The sequence below is a fragment of the Schistocerca cancellata genome, chromosome 12, assembly GCF_023864275.1.
Source record: "Schistocerca cancellata isolate TAMUIC-IGC-003103 chromosome 12, iqSchCanc2.1, whole genome shotgun sequence".
NCBI classification, from domain to species: Eukaryota; Metazoa; Arthropoda; class Insecta; order Orthoptera; family Acrididae; genus Schistocerca; species Schistocerca cancellata.
In genome coordinates this window covers 106068395-106093545 of record NC_064637.1, presented here as the reverse complement: position 1 = coordinate 106093545, position 25151 = coordinate 106068395, and the positions used below count along the sequence as shown (strand labels likewise).

Here is a 25151-nt window from a genome sequence, read left to right as displayed (position 1 = left end):
CCGAAATCGATAGTCTGATGACATAAACATTTGAGACCATAGACGCGAAGTAAAGAAAATTTATTCTGTTTCGGGTCACTGTTCAATTCGCGACCGTGTCGCAGCTTGTGGGACGTCATGGTTTTTGCTGCTTATTCCTGGCTGTCCCTGATGTACACTCCTGGAAATTGAAATAAGAACACCGTGAATTCATTGTCCCAGGAAGGGGAAACTTTATTGACACATTCCTGGGGTCAGATACATCACATGATCACACTGACAGAACCACAGGCACATAGACACAGGCAACAGAGCATGCACAATGTCGGCACTAGTACAGTGTATATCCACCTTTCGCAGCAATGTAGGCTGCTATTCGCCCATGGAGACGATCGTAGAGATGCTGGATGTAGTCCTGTGGAACGGCTTGCCATGCCATTTCCACCTGGCGCCTCAGTTGGACCAGCGTTCGTGCTGGACGTGCAGACCGCGTGAGACGACGCTTCATCCAGTCCCAAACATGCTCAATGGGGGACAGATCCGGAGATCTTGCTGGCCAGGGTAGTTGACTTACACCTTCTAGAGCACGTTGGGTGGCACGGGATACATGCGGACGTGCATTGTCCTGTTGGAACAGCAAGTTCCCTTGCCGGTCTAGGAATGGTAGAACGATGGGTTCGATGACGGTTTGGATGTACCGTGCACTATTCAGTGTCCCCTCGACGATCACCAGTGGTGTACGGTCAGTGTAGGAGATCGCTCCCCACACCATGATGCCGGGTGTTGGCCCTGTGTGCCTCGGTCGTATGCTGTCCTGATTGTGGCGCTCACCTGCACGGCGCCAAACACGCATACGACCATCATTGGCACCAAGGCAGAAGCGACTCTCATCGCTGAAGACGACACGTCTCCATTCGTCCCTCCATTCACGCCTGTCGCGACACCACTGGAGGCGGGCTGCACGATGTTGGGGCGTGAGCGGAAGATGGCCTAACGGTGTGCGGGACCGTAGCCCAGCTTCATGGAGACGGTTGCGAATGGTCCTCGCCGATACCCCAGGAGCAACAGTGTCCCTAATTTGCTGGGAAGTGGCGGTGTGGTCCCCTACGGCACTGCGTAGGATCCTACGGTCTTGGCGTGCATCCGTGCGTCGTTGCGGTCCGGTCCCAGGTCGACGGGCACGTGCACCTTCCGCCGACCACTGGCGACAACATCGATGTACTGTGGAGACCTCACGCCCCACGTGTTGAGCAATTCGGCGGTACGTCCACCCGGCCTCCCGCATGCCCACTATACGCCCTCGCTCAAAGTCCGTCAACTGCACATACGGTTCACGTCCACGCTGTCGCGGCATGCTACCAGTGTTAAAGACTGCGATGGAGCTCCGTATGCCACGGCAAACTGGCTGACACTGACGGCGGCGGTGCACAAATGCTGCGCAGCTAGCGCCATTCGACGGCCAACACCGCGGTTCCTGGTGCGTCCGCTGTGCCGTGCGTGTGATCATTGCTTGTACAGCCCTCTCGCAGTGTCCGGAGCAAGTATGGTGGGTCTGACACACCGGTGTCAATGTGTTCTTTTTTCCATTTCCAGGAGTGTTTTTCCATGTTTGTAAGTCGTGTACACTGACTGCTTCGCTGCTCTCGCAGCGAATCCACTTCACTTCGTGGGCTACACATTGCCCACACTCGGCTGACCCACTGCCGCATTCTCCAGTGTGAGGACCCACCTTACTGCCGACGTGGTGGCCGCAGGACTGTCGCCCACATCCTACTTCCTGTCACGCTGCCTCCAGTGCTAGCTGACCTGGTTTTACGTTTCATCTGCGAAGGTGGTTTCTACTCGCCTCTGTGAGGTAGGGCACTTTGGGCTCATTGACCGCCTGAGGGGTTGAAGGGGCACCCCTCGCCTGCTCTGGTCTGACGTACCCACGGCGGCACTCGCTCAGTGGTCCAGCCTAGCTCCTACCTTTCCACCTTCTTTTTCTCCTTATCCTTTGGCGAAGGTTGCCCAGAAAATAATGTACAGCACTTTCTCTTTCACAATTAATTATTATGGGAGCCTGGCTTACGTTTCCGCAACCCCTTCCACACTGCGGTTGCTGGACCCCATCCTTCACAGCGGGATCCGACTCGCCACTGGAGCTTTCCGGACAAGCCCTGTCAACAGCATACTTGTAGAGACAGGTGTCCCTCCATTGCGGTTCCGGCGCCAACGATTACTGGCCGCTCATGCTACACACGTTTGCAGCTTTTCCGGGCATCCAAATTATCGTCTGTTCCCTCAGTCGGTCGTCCACCTTCTGGAACGGCGGCCCCGGCCAGGGTGTACGATCGCGGTTCGCGTCAGAGCTCTTCTCTCTGGGCTTGAGGTTTTCCCTCTTCCACCTCTTTTCCGGGCCCCTCTGCGTATACCCCCGTGGTGTGTGCTCCGCCCTTGCCTTCGGCTCGATTTAGCACAGGGCCCAAAGGACTCAGTCCCTCCTGAGGTCCTCCGCCGCCGCTTTCTTTCAATCCTTGCCGCGTTTCAATGCTCTGACATTGTCTATACTGATGGTTGGATGGCTGCTGGTTGTGTCGGTTATGCTCTTACTCTAGGGGATCATAATGAACAACTCTCATTGCCGTCTGACTGCGGCGTTTTCACTGCCGAGCTGGTCGCCATCTATCGCGCCCTAGAGTATATCCGCTCCTGCTCAGGTGAGTCCTTCGTTATCTGTAATGACTCCCTGAGCGGTTTACGAGCTATCGACCAGTGTTTCCCTTGCTCTCGTCTGGTGATGGCTATCCAGGAGTCCCTGCATTGCAGCCGCTCTGTGGTCTTTGTGTGGACCCCGGGTCATGTAGGCATCCCGAGAAATGATCGTGTTGACACACTGGCAAAAAAGGCTGTCGGTGCACCAGCCGTGGAGATTGGCCTTATGGAGAGTGACCTCAGGTCAACAAACTTCGGGCCATCAAGGAGGCTACCGGTGCGTGGCGCTCCGCCTTGCGGGTCTCTCGCAAGGACTCTGTTGTCCTCTGCCAGCAGCGCATTGCCACACCTGGATAACGCACGGCTATTTATTGCGCCGCGAGGACTCACCTTTATGTCGCTGCGGGACAGCTTTGACGGTCGTCCACATCTTGTTGGACTGCTAGCTTTTAACTCCGCTCAGGCAGACATTTGTGCTGCCTGATACGCTTCCTGCTTTTTCATCAGATGACGTTGCGATGGCAGATTTAGTTTTTTTATTCGTGCAGAGGGTTTTATTCTCTTGATCTAAGTGTTTGTCCCTTTTTTGTGTTGAGTCTGGCCTTTGGCCTACGATTTTAGAGTGGGGTTTTTAGTGATTTTCTTGTGGTTAACTTTTCCTTTCTTGTTTGTGTGGTCGGCCAACCACTGCCACACTCGGTGTGATTTTAATTCCTTTTTTCTGGTCTCTGTCTGTGTCTTTCTTGTCCTTTGTCGTCTCTTGTCATCTCCATTGTTTGTTTTCATTCTTTGTGGGTGTTTAGAGTTCGTGGAAAGAGGAACCGATGGCCCTAGTAGTCTGGACCGTTCAAGCCCACAAACGAACCAACCAACCAACCAATTCTTTATTGAACTTAATAAGAATTACACACACAAAAGAATCGTGTTTCACGTGCACAAAAAATAGTTCAAATGGCTCTGAGCACTATGGGACTTAACATCTGAGGTCATCAGTCCCCTAGAACTTAGAACTACTTAAACATAACTAACCTAAGGACATCACACACATCCATGCCCGAGGCAGGATTCGAACCTGCGACCGAAGCGGTCATGCGGTTCCAGACTGAAGCACCTAGAACAGCACGGCTACACCGGCCGGCTTTACCTACACACCCTATGTTTCCACGTAATCTCCATCCCGTTCTGTGGCATCCGTCCAGCGCGCAAAAATGTTGTGTATGCCCTGTCTGTAACAAACCTTGTCCTGGTGGCGGAGCCAGTGCTTCACTGTGCGAATCACCTCCTCATCGGTCTTCCACGAATGGGGCTAGGTCAGGGCTGTAGGGTGGATGGGGTAAAACTGTCTAACCTTGTTCTGCGATGTGTTCAGCAGTCCTCAGACTTGTGTGGGGCCGAGCGTTATCGTGTTGCAGCAACACATCTCCTGGGTTGCTGTGGCGCCGGAAACGTGTCTTGAGTTTTGTTTAAGTGTTGACATATACTTCTGAATAAATGGTACCGCCTCTTGGCGCCTCATCAATGAGAATCGGAGCTTCACAGTCCCAGAAGACAGTGATCATGACCTCGTGGCAGAAGCAGTTGCTTTGCTTTTTTTCTTCTGTGGGAAGTGGGAATGGTACCATTCAATGAAATGTCATTCTTTTTTTCTGGGGGGGGGGGGCTAAAAATGGTGAACCCAGGTTTCATCACCTGTCACAATCCGGGACAAGGTGGCCTCCCCCCTCAGCTTCAAAACGTTGCAAAATATAAAGACAAAGGGTTTTTTCTGTGCGATTTGTGTTCCACAGTTAGACACCGCGACACCCTTCTTACACACTCTTTTGATCATCCAGGAAAGTGGCGAAATTAGACTGAGCAAAGGTTGGGACATTATACGGGCGCTGATAACCACGCAGTTGAGCGCCCCACAAACCACACAAACCAAACATCATCATCACACTCTTTTGAGTGTGCATGAGTGCGGATAACTGCATCCACACTTCCTTTGCTGATTGACAGATGCAGCGCCAACTGCCGAGTCTTAATGCGTCTGTCCTCGCGAATGACGACACCAGCTCACTGCAACATGTCAGGTGTGACAGCCGTGGATGGTCTCCCCGACTGCTGCAAATCGTGGAGCTCCGTCGAACCGCCTTCTGATGACCTCACCCTCCGTGCCCAGCGACTAACTGTACTTCTGTCGACAGCAGATGCTCCGTAGACTTTGCACAAGCGTTTGTGAATATTGCCCGCAGTTTCTTTTTCTGCAGTGAGAAATTCAATGACGGCACCTTGCTTTTAACGTACATCAGCTACAGACGCCATTTTGAAACTGAGCTGCAGCTACGCTATCTGTCGGAAGTGACGAAAACTTAGCGCGCTCAGTCAGACTTCAAATAATACGTACGTAATGTTTCGCATTCGTAACATTGTTTTCGGCTGAGGAAAAAAAGCGGTGCATTACTTTTTGGGCAACTCTCGAATATTTGCCGTTTTTAATGTTTCGTCTTTACTAAAATTTTGTCGTCTTGTCGTTGCAGCTCGTTTTCCTGATGATGTTACATAGTGCGAGGTAGTGCCAGTCGGATGCAAAGAGTGCATCTCCCCAGTGTACCGTATCTCGGGGACCTCCAGTTACACTCTGGGCAAAGAGGATCGCCCACCTTACCCTCTCTCACTCCCCTTCTACTTCTCCTTGCTTTTCTCTCTGTCTTACTGTTTCTTGGTTACAGTTGGGCTTCCTTGGATTTGCCTTTTGTATCCTTCATCTGAGGATTATTCCTGGTTCGATATATGTAGGACAAAGCGACTGATGACCTCGCATTTGGGTACCTTCTGCTTGAAAAAACCAACCAAACTAACCAAGTAGATAATGTGGCGGCACTCTTTGCGCGGGCATAGCTTGCTTTTGTGTGATGTAGCAGTAATGTCAGCTTCCGTCATCTGTCAAAACACAGGCAGCTTCCTGCCAACTGCCAAGGCGTCAGTACAAGTTTTAGTAGTTTTATTGCACTGTTTAGGTACGTTTCTTGCATTTCTAGACTTAGAGAAAACTTCTGACAATGTTGACTGGAATACTCTCTTTCAAATTCTAAAGGTGGCAGAGGAGCGAAAGGCTATTTACAATTTGTACAGAAACCAGATGGCAGTTATGAGAGTCGAGGGGCCTGAAAGGGAAGCAGTGGTTGGGAAGGGAGTAAGACAAGGTTGTAGCCTCTCTCCGATGTTATTCAATCTGTATATTGAGCAAGCAGTAAAGGAAACAAAAGAAAAATTTAGAGTAGGAATTAAAATCCAAGGAGAAGAAATGACATTGTAATTCTGTCAGACAGCAAAGGACCTGGAAGAGCAGTTCAATGGAATGGACAGTGTCTTGAAAGGAGGATGTAAGATGAATATCAACAAAAGCAAAACGAGGATAATGGAATGTAGACGAATTAAATCGGGTGATGCTGCGGAAATTAGATTACGAAATGAGACACCTAAACTAGTTTTGCTATTTGGGGAGCAAAATGACTGATGATGGTCGAAGTAGAGAGGATATAAAATGTAGACTGGCAATGGTAAGGAAAGCATTTCTGGAGAAGAGAAATTTGTTAACATCGAGTATTGATTTAAGTGTCAGGAAGTCGTTTCTAAAAGTATTTCTATGGAGTGTAGCCATGTATGAAAGTGAAACATGGACGATAAATAGTTTAGACAAGAAGAGAATAGAAGCTTTGGAAATATGGTGCTACAGAAGAATGCTGAAGATTAGATGGGTAGATCACGTAACTAATGAGGAGGCATTGAATAGAATTGGGGAGAAGAGTAGTTTGTGGCACAACTTGACTAGAGGAAGGGATGGGTTGGTAGGACATGTTATGTGACATCAAGAGATCACCAATTTAGTATTGGAGGGCAGCGTGGAGGGTAAAAATCGTAGAGGGAGACCAAGAGATGAATACACAAAACAGATTAAAAAGGATGTAGATTGCAATAGGTACTGGGAGATGAAGAAGCTTGCACAGGATAGAGTAGCATGGACAGCTGCATCAAATCAGTCTCAACACTGAAGACGACGACAACAACAACAGGCAGGTTTACTATCTTTGGCCCGAAAAAAGCATGTTCTTTGAGAATTTTTTTCTCGGAAAGTGTGATAAATATCAATATGAAATTTGGTCAAATTTGTTGATATTTCCTCTACAAACTGGTATTTTTTCGACCGGAAATGCCGAAGAGCAAAGGCGGGAGTGCCGTCGGAACGAAACAAAATTTCTATGTAGACCTCCACGTGCAATATGTCACAGGTCAGCCGGCTCGTCTGAAATCAAAATTGAGTTGTCATTAGCAAAGTATGTAAGATTCTTCAGGAGTTGTACTTTGCTTAATTAGTTGGGCTATAGGAAACAAAATGGTGGCCATTTGAAAAATAGGCTTTTTTCATCGATTTTCCGATTTTTTTCTTTGAGTTTCGATTCCCCCCCCGAAGGGGGTGGGCTGGCAGCAGCTTAGTACGCCGCTCTTCAGCCTACAGAATTTGTTTTAGAAAGATGAAGAATAAAAACAGGCGATAAAATCGTGGAACTTAAAACATAGAACAAAGGGATGATGATGCTAATAAAATACATCTGAAGCAGACTGGTGAGTTAACAGACAGACAATTAAAAATTGTGTTCGCAAGAGACAAAATTCACACCCAGCGATAGCATGATTTCTGTTCGCAACTCTTTGGAAACACGAACAATACTGAACATTCACTTGAACACTACACTAAAAAGTAGGCAAATATGACATACCACAACCGAGGGCAGACAGGGGGAGGGAGTAAAGGAGTTGATGGATGATGAACACTCATAAGAGGGGGGGGGGGGGGGTGCTAGGCAGACGCGACAGGGAGTGGGGAAAGGCAAAAGAGGGGAATACAAAAGGACTCGCGGCGGAAGGGGGGGGGGGCGATTTTCCGACTTCGTCGGCCAAGTAAAAATATTTATAGCTGATGGATCGGAACAAAAGTGGAAATGTGATGGTACGCATTTGTCCTCCTTACACGAGGCATCACAACAACGTTTCACCAGGCAACGCCGGTCAACTGCTGTTTGTGTATGAGAAATTCGTTGGAAACTTTCCTCACGTCATCACAGGCGCCAGCCTTGCGTGAATGCTCTGAAAAGCTAATCATTTGCATATCATATTTTCTTCGTCGGTTAAATTTCGTGTAGCAATTTTAATGGCCAGTAGTGTATATTATTGATGATTAAAGTCTTTTTTACGTGTCCATTGAACCCTTGGGAAAACGCTGCAGACTTAAGCAGCAACCAAAGAAGACACATTCTTGTGAATACCTATGAATGTTTTTGAATCACCTACTGTATGATTCGAGGGTGATTCAAACGAAAATATTAGGGGAGGTTTACTCTCTTTTGGTTCAAAAAATTGATTTTTTAAAAATTGCATTTTTGATCCATAAAAGTGCTTAGAATCAACCCCTGAAACCGTTTTTCCGAATACGGAACGGAAATGTTTGTTTTTGGCGATTGAACAAAATATGCACCTGCCTGAAATTGGCCTTTTCCACGCACCTGTTTTTTTCTTTCGGAGGAAGAGTTATTGTAGTGGTAGTTGGGAGGAAACAAACAAATGAAAGTTTGAACGCGTGTGTTTGGAAGTTAGCCCCCAAGCATTTGCATTCTGGTGCGAGGACTGTGGAGAATGCGACTTTCCTGGCAGTGAGCAGCTTCAACGAAGGGTTTTCAGCAATTCTGAAGACCATGAGAACGATGGACGTCACCCTGGGACTCTATTCGACGCAGTTCGCCAAGCATTCGGACGACCACCGGATTCAAGCTGCCGAAAACCGCTTGTCACCGGCCGTACGAGCGGCTCTGGAGCAGCGCAGGATGGACCAGATCGAGCAGAAATCGGTTGAAACTTTCCTCATGTCAGCACATTGAAGGTGTCGCCACCGGCGGTAACCTTGTTTGAATGCTCTGAAAAGCTAATCATTTGTATATCACAGCATGTTCTTTCTGTCGGTTAAATTTCGCGTCTGTAGCACGTAATCTTCGTGGTGTAGCAATTTTAATGGCCAGCAGTGTATATCTGAAATCTTCAGATTTCCCCGCTTGGCACTCCATTTTGTAGAGTCCACAGCTGCATTCGCTATATCCAAATGACAAAATGAGAATATGGGTACTCAAATAGCAACTGTGAACAACAGATGAAAAATCATAATCGATAAATAAACCCGTAGCAACTATGACACGTGCCTGCTGAGTTCTCCATACTATGTTCCGGCGGTTCCGTTTTTCCCTTAAGAGAATACATACGAGAAAATACACAGGTACATATAAACCAATGTAGCTTTCACTATCTAAGAGATAACTGAAATTCATTTTGTGCATTTTATAATTTTTCAGTTTTTGTCAAATGATTTGATCAGCGCGTTGTTGGATACGATTAGAAGACATCCTATCATATGAGGAACATTTTCTCAAAGGTTACTTTACTTGGCGCTTTCAGAATGTGCTAAGTTAGTCTTAGCAATTTGATAAACAAATCTCTTTACTAGTTTCTTAATATGAGTCTTAGAACTCTCGCTTTAAAAAAAGTTTGATACAGAGCAATTTTTTATTTCACAAAATTTTTGTTAAATCTGACAGTAAAGCACTTTGAAAAATTTTGTTTCATGAGACGTTGTGTTGTAGTGTGCATAAAGTTTGTAGCAAACTTCAGCTTTTTATGTGCAATGGTTCAGTAGGAAATGTTACTTTTACACTGAAAAATAAAAGTTGTTGGAAATGAAGACGACATATTTTATTCGCATTTATGCCAGAAACAGGTCCCTTCAATGTTGACTGTGACCACACATTTGGTCTTTCTGGTCGTCATGTAGCTTCTCTGATCATTTTTGCGTGCCCTTTTGGCAACATACTTCACTGACATTTTAGAACTAGCAATAATCACATCATCATCATCATCATCATCATCAGTCTTCAGTAGATTTACTGTGAAGCAATCTGTGTCGAATCCTAATCTCATACGTGATTCTTCCAGTATTACCATCACTGAACACCAGATAAGCATCATATAAAGAAATTTTAACAATAGTAGATAAGCAAATGTTGTCTTTGGGCGTCTCTTCTAACCCAGATTATTGAAGCTTTTGGTCGGGTTTGTGTTCCAACGTGTGTACATTTCTTTAATAAATGGTAATTAGCTACATCGTAAATAAATTCACAGAGCCTTCTATACTCTGCAGATTTCTTCTCTGAGAGCATGAAATTAAAAATATATATATATCGTATTCAAGGAGAGAATCTTGTAGAAAAGAAGGGTGTAGTATTGCGCATTGGTTGAAACAATGTGGCTTTTCCATCAATTGTAGCGCTAATTAAACTTTAAAATTGGAGACAATTCGAGCGGTTGTGATAGTTCTCTGCAGCCAGAACTTCCGTGTCGGCAAGTTTGACTACGTGATTGGTCTCTCTCAGCGCTTGCTCTGCTACGGGCGATTTTTGTGATCCTGGACCCAGGATTACAGATCATAAGCGGCATTGCAAGTTGGGATAGGTTGAGAATCGGTCGTACAGAGCATGCACTGTGTGAGACCGACCACGTAATAAAATTCACTGCCACAGAAGTTGCTCAGAGAAGCTATAGAAATACATAAACACTACAACAGCTTCAACAACAAAGAACAAAGCCTCAAGATAAACGGATCCTGGCTTGTGGCGCAGCGAACGACCGCCGCAGGTAGCAAGAGAACCCCACCGGAAATGACCGCCGAGAAGCCCTCGGACGGTGGCCCGCCAGATACACACAGTCTGCGGCCGCGAGCTCGGTTCCAGTCCACCACCAGCAGTGGGGGGTGACTCTGACAATGCCAGCCCCTCATGCAGGCGAAACGTCAGAAAAATCATCAGACAAAAGTCGGCCAAAGAACCCGAGACAGGAGTCAACAGGCTATTTGTCAACAACTAGTCATGAAAGCCTTAAAAGTTTTGTGTTGCTGTGACCCTTTGCTCAGAGAGAGAGAGAGAGAGAGAGAGAGAGAGAGAGAGAGAGAGAGAGAGAGAGAGGTATGAGAGAGAGAGAGAGAGGTAGAGAGAGAGAGAGAGAGGTAGAGAGAGAGAGAGAGGTAGAGAGAGAGAGAGAGGTAGAGAGAGAGAGAGAGAGAGAGAGGTAGAGAGAGAGAGAGAGAGAGAGAGGTAGAGAGAGAGAGAGAGAGAGAGGTAGAGAGAGAGAGAGTAGAGAGAGAGAGAGAGAGAGTGTATAGAGAGAGAGGTATAGAGAGAGAGGTAGAGAGAGAGAGTTGGAGAGAGAGAGAGAGTTGGAGAGAGAGAGAGAGAGTTGGAGAGAGAGAGAGAGTTGGAGAGAGAGAGAGAGTTGGGGAGAGAGAGAGAGAGAGTTGGAGAGAGAGAGAGAGAGTTGGAGAGAGAGAGAGAGTTGGGGGAGAGAGAGAGAGAGAGAGAGAGAGAGAGAGAGTTGGAGAGAGAGAGAGAGTTGGGGAGAGAGAGAGAGAGTTGGGGGGGGAGAGAGGGAGAGGGAGAGAGGGAGAGGGAGAGAGGGAGAGGGAGAGAGAGAGAGAGAGAGAGGAGAGAGAGAGAGAGAGAGAGAGTTGGAGAGAGAGAGAGAGAGAGAGAGTTGGGGAGAGAGAGAGAGAGAGAGTTGGGGAGAGAGAGAGAGAGAGAGTTGGGGAGAGAGAGAGAGAGAGAGAGAGAGAGAGAGTTGGAGAGAAGGTAGAGAGAGAGAGAGAGAGGTAGAGAGAGAGAGAGAGAGGTTAGAGATGAGAGAGAGAGAGAGAGGTAGAGAGAGAGAGAGAGAGGTAGAGAGAGAGAGAGAGAGAGTAGAGAGAGAGAGAGAGAGAGAGGTAGAGAGAGGTTGGAGAGAGAGAGAGGTATAGAGAGAGGTATGAGAGAGAGAGAGGTAGAGAGAGGAGAGGTAGAGAGAGAGAGAGGGTATAGAGAGAGAGGTAGTAGAGGAGAGAGTTGGAGAGAGAGGTAGTGAGAGAGAGAGTGAGAGAGAGAGAGTAGGAGAGTGGAGGGAGAGAGAGAGAGAGGAAGAGAGAGAGTGGAGAGAGGAGTTGAGGAGAGAGTTTGGAGGAGGAGTGAGAGGAGAGAGGAGGAGTTGAGGACGAGAGAGAGAGAGAGAGAGAGGAGAGGTGTTGGAGAGAGTTGGAGAGAGAGAGAGAGTGGAGTGGAGAGAGTTGGAGAGAGTTGGAGAGGGAGAGAGAGAGAGAGTTGGAGAGAGTTGGAGAGAGTTGGAGAGAGTTGGAGAGAGTTGGAGAGAGTTGGAGAGAGTTGGAGAGAGTTGGAGAGAGAGAGAGAGAGAGAGAGAGAGAGAGAGAGTTAGAGAGAGAGAGAGTGTGTTAGGGTGTAGGTGAACTTGACCATATATGAAGTGTATGGCTGTGGATGGGTGGCTTCCTCACCTTGGTCTGCTGGTAGAGTGCCGTGCACAGGTTGACCATGGTAGAGGACAGCTGCACGAGCACCATGCCGCTCATGGCCTCCTCCAGGTCCTGCAGGAACCTGCGACACACCGCGCAACAGACACAGGCTGAGTTCATTCATCTCTCTAACAACACACATGGTGCAGAACAAAACATAAAGATAGATGCAAGTGGTGGCAAACTCTAACAACTGTAAATCAACTTACACTATGTGATCAAAAGTATCTGGGCACCTCAAAAACATACTTTTTCCTACTAGGTGCATTGTGCTGCAGCCTACTGCCAGGTACTCCATATCAGCGACCTCAGTAGTCATTAGACATCGTGAGAGAGCAGATTGGGGCGCTTTGCGGAACGCACGGACTTCGAACATGGTCAGGTGGTTGGGTGTCACTTCTGTCATACATCTGTACGCGAGATTTCCACACTCAAATGGTTCAAATGGCTCTGAGTACTATGGGACTGAACTTCTGACGTCATCAGTCCCCTAGATCTTAGAACTACTTAAACCTAACTAACCTAGCGACATTACACACATCCATGCCCGAGTCAGGATTGGAACCTGCGACCGTAGCGGTCGCGCGGTTCCAGACTGTAGCGCCTAGAACCGCTCGGCCACTCCGGCCATCATTTCCACACTTCTAAACATCCCTAGGTCCACTGTTTTAGATGTGATGGTGAAGTGGAAACGTGAAGGGACACGTACAGCACAAAAGGGTACAGGCCTACCTCGGATGGTGACTGACAGAGACTGCTGACAGATGAAGGGGGTCGTAATGTGTAATAGGTAGACATCTATCCAGACCATCACACACGAATACTAAACTGCATCAGGATCCGCTGCAAGAGCTATGACAGTTAGGTGGGAGGTGAGAAAACTTGGATTTCATGGTCGAGCAGTTGCTCATAAGCCACACGTCACGCCGGTAATGCCAAACGACGCCTCGTTTGGTGTAAGGAGCGTAAACATTGGACGACTGAACAGTGGAAAAAAGTTGTGTGGAGTGACGAATCACGGTACACAATGTGGCGATCCGATGGTAGGGTGTAGGTATGGCGAATGCCCAGTGAACGTCATCTGCCAGTGTGTGTAGTGCCAACAGTAAAATTCGGAGGCGGTGGTGTTATGGTGTGATCGTGTTTCTCATGGAGGGGGCTTGCACCGCTTGTTGTTTTGTGTGACACTATCACACCACAGGCTACACTGATGTTTTAAGCATCTTCTTGCTTGCCACTGTTGAAAAGCAATTCAGGGATGGCGACTCATATCTTTCAATATGATCGAGCACCTGTTCATAATCCACGGCCTGTAATGGACTGTCCTGCTCACAGTCCTGATCTGAATCACATGGAACACCTTCGGGACGTTTTGTAACGCCGACTTCGTGACAGGCCTCACCGATCGACATAGATACCTCTCCTCAGTGAAGTATTCCGTGAAGAATGGGCTGCCATTCCCCAAGAAACCTTCCAGCACCTGATTGAACGTATGCCTGCGAGAGTGGAAGCTGTCATCAAGACTAAGGGTGGGCCAACACCATACTGAATTCTGGGATTAGCGATGGATAGCGACACGAACTTTTAAGTCATTTTCAGCCAGGTGTCCAGATACTTTTGATCACATAGTGTATCATTTAATGGGTAATAAGTCTCGTCAGTTCATCATTCACAATAGTAACTACTGAATGCCAATGGTATGTTCGGAAATGCATCGTTGCCACAGTAGATGGCACTGACGAATGACTAGTTCTCTGACCATGTGCCGTGTGTTCCTTGTGTGTTTCATACTGACTGACTGACGCAGCATGCTGTAAGCAGCACAATGGTCTGGTATCCATTCGAGAATAAGCGAAGATGGCGTTTGTGTGTGGTCAAGCAGATGGAAGCGGTGGAGAGGAAGCACGGCTATAACAAAACAAGAACCCTCATAGACACCAACCACATAGCACAACACGTCAAGCTCTTTTTGGGCGTTTGTGTGTTCATGGGTCCTTTCAGACAGATCAACGTGCAGGGAGTCAGTGGAATGTGCGTGCACCAGATCTGCATGGCTGGGTTCTACCGGATATTGGGATGAACCCTAGTAAAAGCTCCAGGCTTGGCGCAAGCCAAAGTACAATTACGTGTATCCTGCATTAGAACCACGACTATCCTTATCACCTGATGAAAGCCACTTTGAACATCTGTCGTAATGTGAATGTGATGCAGCTCTCTGTTCTACAACGATTTGTTGTCATTGAACGCACGCTGTCCATTTCTGGACACATGTTCAGAGGACCTTTTCCCCTCCATTTCAGTTAGGAATCAGTTTCTGCAGTTTGTCGGTTTTGTTAATATTCACCCTGTATGTACAGGGTCGACAATTTTCATCCATAATGGGAAATAAATCGGAATGAAGATAATATACAGAAAAATTATTTTTTTAAAAATTGTAGGTGGCACAGACGGTAAGCCATTGGTACTAGTGGCAGTGATCTTGAGCTTGGTTTTCAAGGTGATCTGGAGGTTAAAGTGATTTTATTGAATGGGAGCCTAATATTTGAGTTGAGATTTGAAAAGAGCGGTAGATTTTATGTATAAAATGATACATTATTCAAGCCCATAGTAAGTCCAATCAAGGTCGAATAAGCGAATATGTTGTTAGTTCTAGTAGGTATTAAGTGAGAGCTGAGGTGGTTTACATTAAAATACAATGATAGATACATATTGGAAGGGGCATAAGGTGTCACGTGTCATTACTAATAGCATGATGTTAAAGGTAATTATCGAAAGTCATTCGGAGGTTGGATTTTGTTCCAGGGAAACAGCTATTTGTGACGTTGGATTTTAAAAGAGCAAAGAGGGATTTGAACTTTCAGTTTTAATTAACGTGTTTATTGGTAAGATAAATACATCACAGCATACAGATGTTACTGCGGCATTTACAAGACAGAACAGACATTAATAAAACGTAGATCACTGATTTACAAGTTGCTGAATGAGTCCCCTCGTCTCTCATTCCTCAGGATGCTTCTTCCAGTTTGTATCTAACATTGCATTTTGCTGTAACCCTCCTCTATTCCGAATGATCCCTACTAGAAGTAAAAACGGATTTGCTTATTTCACTTTCACTGAACTAGCCATGACCTTAAACAATGTATCGCATTACACGTAAAATTTGCCGCATTTCTCAAATTTGGAATCAAATATTAGGGTTCCCAATTTAAAAAAGCACTTTAATCTTGAAATAGCCTTGAAAATCACGTTAAAGATCACGGCCATTAGTAGCAGTGTGTGACCCTGTATAGCCGAAGGGGTTAAGGGGCTATTCAATGAGATTAGCAGTTTATTCTCCATGGGGTAGTCAATTTGTAGCTAATGACACGATCCAGATAGCTGATGAACCCCCCCCCCCACACACACACACACATTGTGTGTGTGTGTGTGTGTGTGTGTGTGTGTGTGTGTGTGTGTGTGTGTGTGTTTCATCAGCTGTCTGGCTGGGGTGTCATTAGCTACAGCAGATGGACTACCCGATGGAGGAGCAGCTGATGATCTCGCTGTATAGCCCCTTAACCCCTTCAGCTAAACGAAACCGTTTGCGTATCCAAGCATGTAGCAAATTCGTGCAGGTGTGTAATATGTCGCATGCAGTCTTCGTGGTGTTGCAGTTTTAATGGCCAGCAGCGTATTTTATAGTGGAAAGTACCCTGTGCCACAAACCTGGTTTTCAGGTGTTAGTTACCACAAGCTTACTTTGTTATTTTCTGATGACTCTGGATGCAGCTGCTAAGTTCTGCGTAGAGAATGTGCCGTCCGTCGTCGCTAGCAGAGTCTTCAGAGTCACTGTCACTCGAGACTCGCAGACTGGAGACGCGCTGCCCCAGCAGCTGCAGTAGTGCCCCCACGTGCAGCATGGCCGCCACGAAGAAGCAGTCCAGGCCGATGACGACGGGCACCTGCGTGAGTGGCACGGCGCACTGCAGTGCGTAGAGCGCGGCGTAGGCGCCGGGCCGCCGTGACCAGTCCACGCCGTGGATCTGCACCAGTGGCAGCAGCCACTCGTCGCCGCCCGCCAGCAGCGGTGACGGAAGCCACAGCAGGATCAGAGCGTAGATGTAGGCGCTCAGTGACACCTGCAGGGTGGAGGCAGCCGTCTGTGGTCTGACCGAGTAGCAGAGTACTGCTGCAAGTGGGCCCTTCACAAATTATGTAGAAGCCATTCCGAGAATTTAAATGTCTGACTGCTGGTAACTGACACAGTTGGAGGGGCAGGTTGGCGCAGGTGGAGGGGCAGGTTGGCGCAGGTGGAGGTGCAGGTTGGCGCAGGTGGAGGGGCAGGTTGGCGCAGGTGGAGGGGCAGGGTGGCGCAGGTGGAGGGGCAGGGTGGCGCAGGTGGAGGGGCAGGTTGGCGCACGTGGAGGGGCAGGTTGGCGCACGTGGAGGGGCAGGTTGGCGCACGTGGAGGGGCAGGTTGGCGCACGTGGAGGGGCAGGTTGGCGCACGTGGAGGGGCAGGTTGGCGCACGTGGAGGGGCAGGTTGGTGCACGTGGAGGGGCAAGATGATGAAGTTTGATTGGAAAATAACAGCCAACTAGTTTCAGAAATTTGTATTTGTCGAAACCATTGTAAAATGTTAATAAACTTCTAATTCTGCAATGCGTGGGCTGTTGTTTTCCTATACTGTCAGGTAAAAACATCTGGTCGTGGGTTGCCAAGAGACACACATGCTATGACTCAGCAGCCATAACAACTGATGAGCTCTAGCACAGAAACAGTGTGTGGATTGGCAAACCCATACCTCCCATACCAACTGTTAGACTCAATGTCCAGTTGAAGTAGAGATGTTGTTGATCCCCAAGGTGGCAGCTCCATGTAGTAAAGTTCATACTATCCCAAATTACTTAGAAATTCAATCGTGTATTCATTCTACTATTATTTAGATTCAACAATACACTCTTGTCTTTGATGCTATATTCTTGTCAATATTGCTCCTGATTATGTGTTTCTTTTTAACAGCAGCCTCAGATATGTGGTACAGAGGATTAACGTTAAAATGATGGAATAACCTTTATATAAACAATGTTTAGAATAATTTTGGTGATCCATATATTGATCACATATCTTATAGATAAATAGTATCTAGTTAGCCAACATCAAGAGCCAAACTTACTTTCGCTGTGCAGCACGTCAAGAAGTAAGAGTGTTCATACCTGACATTGCACATTACCATTGATGTGCTTGATGCTATTCTCGTTGCACAGCTGAGCAGATTACTTAAGATTGCACATAATTTCTGCTACATATTAATTATGGTTTCAGTGTACATAAACTTCAAATAGAATTTTATACTTAAGGTACAAGAATTCACACAAGATTTTTAGACTTCAGAAAACACCTACATATGTCACATATGTACTCTCATTGTCAGTACTGTTACTATCAATATTATCATTACTGCCACCAGTGATTTTTTCTGTCATTGGTTTTTGCTGTCAATTCTACCATTGTCATTACTATCACCATTGGTTTTCATATGATTCTACGAGGGTGGTTTGAAAAATTCTTGGAACAGTATTTTTTATTTTTCAATATAGTCTCCTTGTAGATTAATGCACTTCATCCAACGATGTTCCAGTGCCTTGATCCCATCTCGAAAATGAGTTTCCTCCAGGCCTGAAAAACAGTTGTCAACCCCAGTTTCAATTCTTTGTCTGAAGTGAAACTTCGTCCACCAAGAAAAACATTCAATTTTGGGAAGAGCTGGAAGTCTGAAAGAGCCTATCAGGTGAACAAGGCAGATGTGGCAACAATCTGTACCTTAATTCGTGTAATTTTTCCATGGCGATGTCACATGTGTGCGGGTGCACGTCAAGAGTTGTGGCACCCATCCTGCAGATAATTTTTTAATTTCTAATTTTTCAGTTAAAATGTGATATACCCTTTGAGTCCCCCTGCTGGTCCAGGGGTTTGAATAGGCCTGAGGTATCCCTGCCTGTCGACTAAAAGGAGTCTCTCACTTTTTGGCCCTATAAGTTCATGTCCCATTTTATAGTTTGATCTGCCACTTTCTAAATTCTACAGAACTGCGGGCCATATGGGGAAGGACGCCATATGTGGTGTATGAATTATCCATAGTGCCCTTAAACTCGATCTCCTGAACGTCTTGTATAAATTTGCAACTCCACCTGAAATTCAACCATTTGGGCAAGGATACTTACTGGGGTATGTCATCTTCTCCCATTGTCTCTTGTTCGCTTTCGCCCTCATGACAGTACTGGATTTCTCTGCGCCCAATATGCAGCACAGTAGTCAGTCCGTTGTGGTGGGGCCATCACGTACCCATTTGGTGGTAGCCCCTGACAACACACGGATTGCACTGCTGATGCCTGAGCTGTAAACTCCCCAGGTATGCCAAGGAGTAGATGCCTGTCTTCCTGGGGCATCAGGACCTCTGGACACAGCCATCATGCCAGGTGGCCTCTGCTGTAGTGAGGTGGTGCCCGTGGGGAGAGCCCCTGATTGGAGTGGGTGGCATCAGGGCAGACAACCCACAATGAAGCGGACTAAGTCATCTCTTGCTGGTGACCATACCGTGCCAGCAGTCTCTAAGAAAGGCAAGATAGAGTACAATGCTGACAGATACGACCCTAAATCGTTTCCCTCCCTCGCTACACTATGGGAGGAACGTAGGGATACGCCTCAGTATTTAGTCTGTAGCAGAATGGACGGAGACTCGTTTCTACCTATGAAGCCTCAATTTTTTGTTGAACATCTTGAGGATAAGTTTGAGGAAGTGACAGCACTGCCCAAGATGAGATGCTGTGCAGTCTTGATTGACAGCATCCCCAGCTCAATCCCAGGCGTTACATGCTTGTGACTGGCTAGTTGATATCCCTGTTTCAGTCACTCCCCATAAAAGCATCAACATGGACCTGGGGATTATTTTCCATTGCGACCTCCTCTTTCAGTCCAATGATAAGCTCTGCGCCAGTCTATAATGGCGGGGTGTTCATTTCAGCCGACGCATTTACAGGGGACTCCAAGACAACATGGTTGCTACCAGTGCCTTCATCTTGGCCTTTGAGGGTGATCCATTGCCCGAAAAGGTCAAGGTGATGGTTTGCTGCTGTGACGTTAAACCTTACGTCCCTCCCCCTATATGGTGCTTTAAGTGCTGGGAATTCAGGCACATGTCTTCCCACTACACTTCCAATGACACATGTCAAGACTGTCGACATCCACTACATCCAGACACTCCCTGTGCACCTCTTCCCACTTCTGTCAACTGTAGATAGCAGCAGTCCCACTGCTTGCCAGACTGCACAGTACTCCAAAACGAGCGGAAAATCATGGACTAAAAGACCCTGGACCAGTTGACTTACCAAGAGGTTACACACAAATTTGAACGATTACACCCTGTTCGGTTGATGTCCACATACACTGCAGCTACTTTATCACCACCATCACAAGTACCAGTCGTACCACACACTGTGCCATGAACAGTGGGCCCTCCGAGCCTCCAGAATACATCTGCCCCTTCATGGTAGGGGGAAAATCTCCTTCCATTGCTCCCAAAGTACCTACTGTCCCCAAATGCAGGGGGCATCCGTCCCCTCCCCCCAGCCAGAGAAGCAACAGCCTCCTCTGGCTCCTCTCGTGTGAAAGGATTCCCTTGGGACACTCTCTCCCAAGGTCTCCATTAATGCCACAGTGGACACTCGCCAGTGGCTAAAGGAACCAAAAGCTGCTGGACAAAGAGCTTCATGGACTTCCTCCATGCCTGAAGCTACTTCAGAGAAGTCCTCCCAGCAAGTCCCTAAAGCGAAGTAAGAGGGCAAGCAAACAATGCTAAGAAAAAGGATCCTCCGGTGCCCCCAACACCACCACTTCCCACCAGTTCTGCACCTGTGCATAAGGTGGAGATATCAGCATCCCCTGAGGACTTTGGTCTCACTGATGCCTCATCTACAATAGGAATGGATACATTGGTGGCAGCAGGTGACTGCATTCTTCATGCCTTCCCAGCCTCACAATAACGTCATCCTCCAGTGGAATTGCTGAGGTTTTTTCCAACACCTTGCTGGGGTACAGCAACTGTTACAAGAACCATAGCGACTATAATAAAGTGTCAGGTGGAGTTTGTGTCTGCGTCCTAAACTCAGTATGCAGTGAACCTGTGCCCCCTACAAACACCTCTTGAAGCTGTGGCTGCAGCATAAGAATGACACAGGAAATAACTGTCTGCAGATATTGCAGTACCCCTGAATGAATGCATTGACTGCACCGATTCGTCAACTCCCTAAACCTTTCCTACTTTTTAGAGATTTTAATGGGCATAACCCCTTGTGGAGTCGCACTGTGATTACTGGCCGAGGTAGAGATGTCGAAACTCTGTCTCAAATCGACCTCTGCCTCTTAAATACTTGGGCCCCCACACATTTCAGTGTGTTTCATGGCACTTACTCGGCCATTGATTTATTCCTCTGTAGCCCAGAACTTCTCCCATCTGTCCACTGGAGAGTCCATGATGACTTATGTGGTAGTGACCACTTTCCCATCTTCGTGTTACTCCCCCACCGCCATTCCCCCAGACATCTACTAAGATGGGCTTTAAACAAGGCAGGCTGGGAAGCTTTCACCTCTGCTGTCACCATTGAATCTCCCCCATATGGTACCATCGATGTAGTAGTTGAGCAGATCACTAGAATGATCGTTTCTGCGGCGGAAAACACGATTCCTTGTTGAAACTTCCTGGCAGATTAAAACTGTGTGTAGGACCGAGACTCGAACTCGGGCCATTTGCCTTTCGTGGGCAAGTGCTCTACCATCTGAGCTACCCTAGTACGACTCATGGCCTGTCCTCACAGTTTCACTTCCGCCAGTCCAATTGTTAGGACGGACCGTGAGTCGTGCTAGGGTAGCTCAGATGGTAGAGCACTTGCCCATGAAAGGCAAAAGTCCCGAGTTCGAGTCTCGGTCCAGCACACAGTTTTAATTTGCCAGGAAGTTTCATATCAGCGCACACTCCGCTGCAGAGTGAAAGTTTCATTCTGGAAACGATCCCTTGTTCTTTAGGGTGGCCCTGGCGAAAGTCTGTACCATGGTGGCCGCCGGAAATCGATGAGGCCATTAAAGAGTGTCAGCGAGCTCTACAGGTTCATAAGCGACACCCTTCCCTAGAGCACCTAATAGCTTTTAACTGGTTCCATGCCCACGTTTGCCAGCTTATAAAAAGACGGAAACAGGCGTGTTGGGAGAGGTACATCTCGACCATTGGGTCACGTACATGACATTCCCAAGTCTCGACGAACATCAGACATGTCTGTGGGCACCAGACCCCGACAGATGCTACTGGCGTTAACAGCAATCTACATCTACATCTACATTTATACTCCGCAAGCCACCCAACGGTGTGTGGCGGAGGGCACTTTACGTGCCACTGTCATTATCTCCCTTTCCTGTTCCAGTCGCGTATGGTTCGCGGGAAGAACGACTGTCTGAAAGCCTCTGTGCGCGCTCTAATCTCTCTAATTTTACATTCGTGATCTCCTCGGGAGGTATAAGTAGGGGGAAGCAATATATTCGATACCTCATCCAGAAACGCACCCTCTCGAAACCTGGCGAGCAAGCTACACCGCGATGCAGAGCGCCTCTCTTGCAGAGTCTGCCACTTGAGTTTGTTAAACATCTCCGTAACGCTATCACGGTTACCAAATAACCCTGTGACGAAACGCGCCGCTCTTCTTTGGATCTTCTCTATCTCCTCCGTCAACCCGATCTGGTACGGATCCCACACTGATGAGCAATACTCAAGTATAGGTCGAACGAGTGTTTTGTAAGCCACCTCCTTTGTTGATGGACTACATTTTCTAAGGACTCTCCCAATGAATCTCAACCTGGTACCCGCCTTACCAACAATTAATTTTATATGATCATTCCACTTCAAATCGTTCCGCACGCATACTCCCAGATATTTTACAGAAGTAACTGCTACCAGTGTTTGTTCCGCTATCATATAATCATACAATAAAGGATCCTTCTTTCTATGTATTCGCAATACATTACATTTGTCTATGTTAAGGGTCAGTTGCCACTCCCTGCACCAAGTGCCTATCCGCTGCAGATCTTCCTGCATTTCGCTACAATTTTCTAATGCTGCAACTTCTCTGTATACTACAGCATCATCCGCGAAAAGCCGCATGGAACTTCCGACACTATCTACTAGGTCATTTATATATATTGTGAAAAGCAATGGTCCCATAACACTCCCCTGTGGCACGCCAGAGGTTACTTTAACGTCTGTAGATGTCTCTCCATTGAGAACAACATGCTGTGTTCTGTTTGCTAAAAACTCTTCAATCCAGCCACACAGCTGGTCTGATATTCCGTAGGCTCTTACTTTGTTTATCAGACGACAGTGCGGAACTGTATCGAACGCCTTCCGGAAGTCAAGGAAAATGGCATCTACCTGGGAGCCTGTATCTAATATTTTCTGGGTTTCATGAACAAATAATGCGAGTTGGGTTTCACACGATCGCTGTTTCCGGAATCCATGTTGATTCCTACATAGTAGATTCTGAGTTTCCAAAAACGACATGATACTCGAGCAAAAGACATGTTCTAAAATTCTACAACAGATCGACGTCAGAGAGATAGGTCTATAGTTTTGCGCATCTGCTCGACGACCCTTCTTGAAGACTGGGACTACCTGTGCTCTTTTCCAATCATTTGGAACCTTCTGTTCCTCTAGAGACTTGCGGTACACGGCTGTTAGAAGGGGGGCAAGTTCTTTCGCGTACTCTGTGTAGAATCGAATTGGTATCCCGTCAGGTCCAGTGGACTTTCCTCTGTTGAGTGATTCCAGTTGCTTTTCTATTCCTTGGACACTTATTTCAATGTCAGCCATGTTTTCGTTGGTGCGAGGATTTAGAGAAGGAACTGCAGTGCGGTCTTCCTCTGTGAAACAGCTTTGGAAAAAGGTGTTTAGTATTTCAGCTTTACGCTTGTCATCCTCTGTTTCAATGCCATCATCATCCCAGAGTGTCTGGACATGATGTTTCGAGCCACTTACTGATTTAACGTAAGACCAGAACTTCCTAGGATTTTCTGTCAAGTCGGTACCTAGTATTTTACTTTCGAATTCACTGAACGCTTCACGCATAGCCCTCCTTACGCTAACTTTGACATCGTTTAGCTTCTGTTTGTCTGAGAGGTTTTGGCTGCGTTTAAACTTGGAGTGAAGCTCTCTTTGCTTTCGCAGTAGTTTCCTAACTTTGTTGTTGTACCACGGTGGGTTTTTCCCGTCCCTCACAGTTTTGCTCGGCACGTACCTGTCTAAAACGCATTTAACGGTTGCCTTGAACTTTTTCCATAAACACTCAACATTGTCAGTGTCGGAACAGAAATTTTCGTTTTGATCTGTTAGGTAGTCTGAAATCTGCCTTCTATTACTCTTGCTAAACAGATAAACCTTCCTCCCTTTTTTTATATTCCTATTAACTTCCATATTCAGGGATGCTGCAACGGCCTTATGATCACTGATTCCCTGTTCTGCACTTACAGAGTCGAAAAGTTCGGGTCTGTTTGTTATCAGTAGGTCCAAGATGTTATCTCCACGAGTCGGTTCTCTGTTTAATTGCTCGAGGTAATTTTCGGATAGTGCACTCAGTATAATGTCACTCGATGCTCTGTCCCTACCACCCGTCCTAAACATCTGAGTGTCCCAGTCTATATCTGGTAAATTGAAATCTCCACCTAAGACCATAACATGCTGAGAAAATTTATGTGAAATGTATTCCAAATTTTCTCTCAGTTGTTCTGCCACTAATGCTGCTGAGTCGGGGGGTCGGTAAAAGGAGCCAATTATTAACCTTGCTCGGTTGTTGAGTGTAACCTCCACCCATAATAATTCACAGGAACTATCCACTTCTACTTCACTACAGGATAAACTACTACTAACAGCGACGAACACTCCGCCACCGGTTGCATGCAATCTATCCTTTCTAAACACCGTCTGTGCCTTTGTAAAAATTTCGGCAGAATTTATCTCTGGCGTGTTATCTACCGACGCAAACGCAATTGCCGAGCACTTTGCGGAGCACTATGCTCTAGCCTCAGTGTCAGAAAATTATTCCCCTGCATTTGGCATCCTCTAACGGTGGATGGAAAGGAAAGCCCTCTCGTTCACTGAACATCACAGTGAACCCTATAATGCTCCATTTACGGAGTGGGAGCTCCTCAGCGCCCTTGCACATTGGCCTGACACAGCTCCTGGGCCAGATCGGATCCACAGTCAGATGATCAAACATCTCTCGTCTGACTACGAGCGACATCTCATCATCCTCAACAGGATCTGGTGTTATGGCGTCTTTCCATCCCACTGGCGGGAGATTACCATCATTCCAGTGCTCAAACCTGGTAAAACCCCGCTTGATGTGGATAGCTATCGGCCAATCAGCCTCACCATCGTTCTTGGTAAGCTGTTAGAATGTATAGTAAGTCGGCGGCTGTGTTGAGTCCTGGAGGCATGTCGCCTATTGGCTTCATGCGAGGGCAGCTTCCGCCAGGGTCGCTCTTCCATTGCTAATCTAGTTTCCCTCATGTCTGCCATGTGAACAATCCTTTCCCAGACGCCAATGCCTGATTGCTGTCTTTTTTTATTTATGAAAACTTACGACATGATGTGGCGACATCATATCCTTGCCACATTATGAGTGGGGTCTCCGGGGCCCGCTCCCGATTTTTATCCAAAATTTCCTATCGCTCCGTGCTTTGTGTCCAATAGTTCCCTCCACATCCAGGAGAATGGGGTCCTGCAGGGCTCTGAATTGAGTGTGTCTCTATTTTTAATGGCATTAACGGTCTAGCAGCAGCTGTCAGACCATCAGTGTCGCCTTCTCTGTACGCAGACGACTTCTGCATTTCCTACTGCTCCTCCAGTACTGGTGTTGCCGAGCGGCTCCTACAGGGAGCCATCCACAAGGCACAGTCATGGGCTCTAGCCTATGGCTTCCAGTTTTCAGCCAAAAAGTCGTTTGTCGTCCATTTCTGTTGGCGTCGCACCGTTCGTCCAGAACCAGAA

General features: G+C 47.1%; 1 protein-coding gene across 1 annotated transcript in view; it reads right to left on the bottom strand.

The window, feature by feature from the left end:
* Positions 1–25151, bottom strand: part of LOC126109492 (odorant receptor Or2-like) — a 134563-nt gene that overhangs the window by 65694 nt on the left and 43718 nt on the right. The window contains exons 3-4 of the mRNA XM_049914517.1: positions 15824–16266; positions 12068–12167 (exon numbers count right to left, since the gene is read on the bottom strand). Coding sequence (XP_049770474.1) covers positions 12068–12167; positions 15824–16266 — 543 coding nt within the window. The remainder of the gene's footprint in view (positions 1–12067; positions 12168–15823; positions 16267–25151) is intronic.